Source organism: Buceros rhinoceros, unplaced genomic scaffold (assembly GCF_000710305.1).
Source record: "Buceros rhinoceros silvestris isolate BGI_N320 unplaced genomic scaffold, ASM71030v1 scaffold43905, whole genome shotgun sequence".
NCBI lineage: Eukaryota > Metazoa > Chordata > Aves > Bucerotiformes > Bucerotidae > Buceros > Buceros rhinoceros.
Genome location: NW_010413047.1, coordinates 361 through 5,513, shown reverse-complemented (window position 1 = coordinate 5,513; position 5,153 = coordinate 361). Strand labels below are relative to the sequence as shown.

At 45.2% G+C, this 5,153-nt stretch overlaps 1 protein-coding gene across 1 annotated transcript in view; it reads right to left on the bottom strand.

Annotated features, from left to right (window-relative positions):
* Positions 1–1,964: 1,964 nt before the first annotated feature.
* NDUFB8 (NADH dehydrogenase (ubiquinone) 1 beta subcomplex, 8, 19kDa) overlaps positions 1,965–5,153 on the bottom strand; it is a gene marked incomplete at its 5' end in the record, with an annotated part of 3,546 nt that continues 357 nt past the window's right edge. The window contains 3 exons of the mRNA XM_010136573.1: positions 1,965–2,195; positions 2,880–3,035; positions 4,540–4,639. Coding sequence (XP_010134875.1) covers positions 2,103–2,195; positions 2,880–3,035; positions 4,540–4,639 — 349 coding nt within the window. The remainder of the gene's footprint in view (positions 2,196–2,879; positions 3,036–4,539; positions 4,640–5,153) is intronic.

The following is a 5,153-nucleotide window of genomic DNA, read 5'->3' as shown; positions in this document are numbered from 1 at the left end:
CAGAAGTCCCAGCAGCAGCCGGGGCTCGGCACGGTGCTCCCAAGCCAAGAGGTTCTTCTGTTCTTAAGATACTTGAATTTGCTCCACCCACTAGTCCAACATGGTTCATGCTGTTGGCCAAGACACCCCAGCTGGAGCCAGACCTGCTCTGCTGCCCCGAAGTCAGTCCAGCAGAGGGACTTTGCCTCAGCCACAGATCTAGGCTTTCCTAGGAGGGTACACAGGAGGGAACGGAGCATTTGAGTTGCCAGGAAAACAAAAAAATGGAGAAGGGCCCAGACCCTCTTCCTTCACCTCCCTCCTGTTCTGAAAAAATTTGCCTGTACTATAAATCTAATTTCTGAGCCATGTTCTCTGCCCAACCCATTATGTCTTCCCCATGAAGAAAAACATCATTAAAGTTACTGGTTAGCTACAGCCTGGGTGTGAAACTCCCCAGAGCATGAGACAGCTGACTGCTGGGGCAGGGCGGCAGTGAGGTATGCAGTACAGTAGGCTGGATGGGCCTTGACCTGCCTCTGTGCAACTGCTGCGTTATCATTTACATATGCCAAGATAAGGCAGCCAGTACTGCCACCATCATTTTCCTTTTACCTGAAGACTCTTACAACTCACATACTGCTGTCACATAACTGCTGTGGAATGGCAATTCTTACTCAAGTATCCATAAGAAGTGTTTTCCCCCACCTAACACTTTATAGAGAATTCAGTTTCAAGGTCTCCACAGCTCAAAAAAATATGTAAAAACCTTTCTGGGGCAAAACATCATTGTACATCATTTAAAAGTAAGCATTGTTGTAACTAGAAGAGAGGGTGACAGCTTACAAAAGCAAGGAGGAATGGCAATTGTTCAGCACCTCCAAAGAGGTTAGTTTTATTTACACATAAATATTTGTGTCCTCACATTCAATTAAGTAATTCCTTTGAAATACACCATTACAGAAACCCCCATACAGAGATCACGCTAACTGTCCTTTAGCATCTGGGGTTAAAAACCTTCAGAGGCTGAGAAATCATGAATCGCTGTCTTCAAATACCTGCTGCTCTTAAAGCAAAAAGCTGTGAGTCACACCAGGAGTGTTGAGAGCAGAGCACAGCATCCAGTTTATTGGAAGCATCCAGAAGAGCCAAACCCTTGGCCTTCTGCAGTCACCCACTCCTGCAGCCAAACAGGGGTCTAAGACATAGCACAGGGGAGCTGGAAAAACTTTCACTGTAAAGCAGTACTGAAGGTACTGTCTCCTCCACTGAAAAGGGAAAAAACTTAGGGGAAGAGCAGAGCCGGAAAAATTCAGGAGTTTAATATAACTGCACGTATAACTTTCCCAAGCAAACTGCTGCTGAAACCATAGGAGGCCCTAGACCAGCAGAGTGCAGCAAGACAGGCAGACTTCATGGCTCAGGCCCTGCAAGAGCAACTTGGGTATCTGCGCTCTTGGACCAAAGCCCAGGCGCAGCAGAACAGGTCCGGCCAGAGCTGGACGCGCCCATTAACCTTTCCGTACTGCTGCTTTCCACCGCTCTGCTCAGCCCCAAGCTAGACACTGCAAAGCTCTGTGCCTCACTAGTGCTCCCGCCTGGCTGTGCAAGCTTCACTTAAGAGGGGACCTGGAGCAGGAAGAGATCAAAGCTAAATCCCAGTAAGGATGGACAGTTACTCACAGGGTATAAGGCTCCCAAGCACTGGCACTTGCCAGTCTGATTCTGCCCATCATGTCACATTACATGATGACATGACCAAGCAGCAGCTGCAGTAAGCTACTGGGTAACAGGCAATACCTCCTACCTAAACAGGCTTAGCTAAGGAATGTTTGTGCATGAAGTACGCAAACTAGCAGCAGCACTACGACTGCACTCAGAACTTTGCCCCACAGATACCAGCAGGTTTAGAAAAACAGCAAAGGGCATTCAATTTCATTGACCATTGTTCAGCCTTCTCACACCAACAGAGGACAACTAGCATAATAGGTATCATCAATATATTTCACTGCAGTTAGTGGTTGAACGTTGAGGAACAAGCGTTAACATATGCCACAGTGAACGCAGGAGAAGATGTTGTCCCCAGCAGAGTTGACACGGGAATCACAGCACTTCAACAACTTTCAGATTTCATAGTGTACCACCACTGGTGGGTCTTTATTGGGGTCTCCTCCTCTCTCCAGATACAGGTCATTGAAGGGATATTGCTTCGGTCCCTGCAAGAAGAGAGAGAGGCAAAATTACCACATTCACCAAGCAAATTGAGGGGAAAGGGGAAAATGGCTCATCCCACTCCACTCCCACCTAAATCAAGGCTTGTCATTTACGACTTAGATTTCTCTTTCTCAAGTCCTTCAGCAGAAGTATTCGAGTACAAGGAAAGAAAATTCAGAGATAGAGCTCTTCATATAAACCCATGTCCTTTAACAGAAACATCAAGGTGGTCTTGCATTTAGTTGTGGCCAACAGCTCATCTCACAGCACGAGGAGAATATATTGCAAAAGCTGTTTGTGTATTCAGACATATTTTTCAGAAGCACAGTCCAAGTTATCTAGATCATGAGATACAACTAAAAACACAGGACAAGAGAAGAGATAAAGCACCTCCATGGAGCAGATGCACACAGGGAAATAGAATACCTGGACCAAAGAAGGGATACTGTAAGAAGCGTAGCTTAAATTTTGTTCCCTGTGAGCAGGAACTGCTCACTATAAAACAGAACCTGCGAGCTGAACCAAGCCACTCAGCAGAACAACTCGGGTTCGACGAGGCCACAGGACATTTCTTGGCCCATCTCCTGCCAGCAGCAGAGTTTTGCTTCAGCAAAACCACTCCTCTGGGCATCAGCAGTGACAAGAAACACTGCTGCTTTTGCTCTTTCCTCAAGGGTGTCACTCACCACAGGCCTGTAAGTCGGATAGATCCCTCCAAGACCAAACATGATCAGCATGGTACTCAAAAAGATAAGGAAGTGCTTGCGCATGATGTGCCAGGGAACTGGAGTGGGGGATGTATCAACGCGGTTCCGAATGTACATGTCAAAGTCCCAGTGCATCTAAAGAACAAGGGAAAACATTTACCAACAGTGCTCAAGCTGCTTTTATCAAGGGAATAAGTGCTCTGCAGCACTCGCAAAGCTGCCAGAAGCTGTTTCATCTCCACCCCGCAAGTGGAGATAAAGCCACAAAGCAGGTAAGTGTGTTACCTACAGTCACAGCAAGCTATCACTCAGGGTAAAACTCAGGAGTCCAAATTTCCATCCCACGCTTACACCAGGCAATAATCTTAATTACAGGATAGCAGCTGGTTTTATTTATATACATAATCACTCCATTTTAGATTTGTTTGCCAGCACTGTTGAAACGGCATGGTATAAATCGGCACCCTCATTTATGAAAGTTCAGTCACACAGCCAAACAGCTACCTGCCACTTGGAAGGTGGGTCGTCAAAAGGGGCAAAGCACCTGCCACTGTTATTCCATGACAAGAGCAGGGCTGGCAGCAAGCCAGTGCCCTTCCAGGTTGAAGCAGAAGGGCTTTTAAGCTTCTGCCTCAAAGCTAGCATAGGGAAGCCCTAAGCATGTTCTGCCTATAGTGTCCTTTCACATTAATGAAAGCAGGGAACTCACTAATTTGCAGCTCAAGTACCGCACACAGAGCTGCTTGCTATCAAAACCTGACAGCCAGACTGAGCAGAATCCAGTTGCCTAAAATAAAGGCATCTGCTGATGCCAGGGATGCACCAGTTGTTTCCAGTCAGCCCCATCACCGCCAAACCATATGCAAGGGTACCTATACAATCCTTTCTGCACCAAGCACAGAAAAAACACAGGTTTTTTTCATGTCCTTCTACAGTCATGACAATATGCTCTTTAAACTTGGCCATGGTACACATGGTGTGGTATCTCACATGTCTATTCTATGATACATTACATACATGTGCTTACACAATCTCCACCTTCATTAAGGAGAGCCCAAGTCAATTACCAAGTTCAGTAATCACAGTTAAATTGCAGTTTTTCACAGAAAGACCATGCACTAACTGAAAAATTACTCCCGACAAGGAGTTTGAGGAACTTGGATTTTGAAAGTTAACACAGGTGCTCTATTCATCCATTTATCTTAAAGGTATCTTGCAAACTTGCTTCAGAGAAATCCTCCTTTTTTTTATTCTATCCCAGAACAACCCTGGCGTAATAAAAGAGCAGTAGCTACTTCCATTGGATGAAAGACTCTTGTCAAACAATGGCTTCTTTGCTAAATGATTCTGAACAAAGCTCTCATGCTGAGTCAGATCAGACTTTCCTATTCCTACTGAGAAACTTCAGTTTGTAAAGTCTCCCTCCTCACGCGTAACAAGACATTAACTTTCCTCAGCACTTCCAAAATATTTACCCTGATGGCTGCGGCCTAAGTTTCCCTGCAGCTGACTGTCCCTGCCTGAATAGGCACCATACACCTGCACTTGGGGAGGCAGTTACCCAAAGAATTCAACAGGAAGCACTAACGAGATGTGCATGTTAGTATTTAGTAATGAGAAGTGCTACTAGCAATCCTACCGGCTCTCCCCAGTTATGCCTCATGTCCTGCTGGTCCCACTGGTACCAGGGGTCTCTCTCATGAAGAGACTTATCAGGAAGCTTGGGGTAGTCGCCATACCTGTGAGAAATAGACATAGAAACCCCAAACATACAAGAAATATGTATTAATTTTAATATATTTTGTAGAAGACACTATTGGATAAGCCTATGGAAATGCAAAACTTCAACATTATTTTGTTTTTATAGCTTCTACATTTATACATTTTTTGTCACCACATACACGCAACTAGCAGCACAACAATCATCATCTTGATACCAGCCATCGTAACAAACAGTGTTCCTCAAAGGGGCATTGCTGGGTTATGCTAGCTGAAAGGAAACGCAAGCTTAATGAAATACTGAATCTCAGCTGTCTTGCATTTTGCACATGTCAAAGTATTCCCCAACATTTAAACAGCTCCTGAAGCCTTTATTCCAAAGATAGCTTTCAGTATACCCCTCTTAGCTGTGCACCGCAACAGCATATGAAGTCTCTCGTACAATATTTTATCCACACAGGCCTCCAGCTCACTCCATTTGTTCCTGTTTTAAAACACTGGGGGGTGCCTTCAAAGCTCTAAGCTCACAGCACA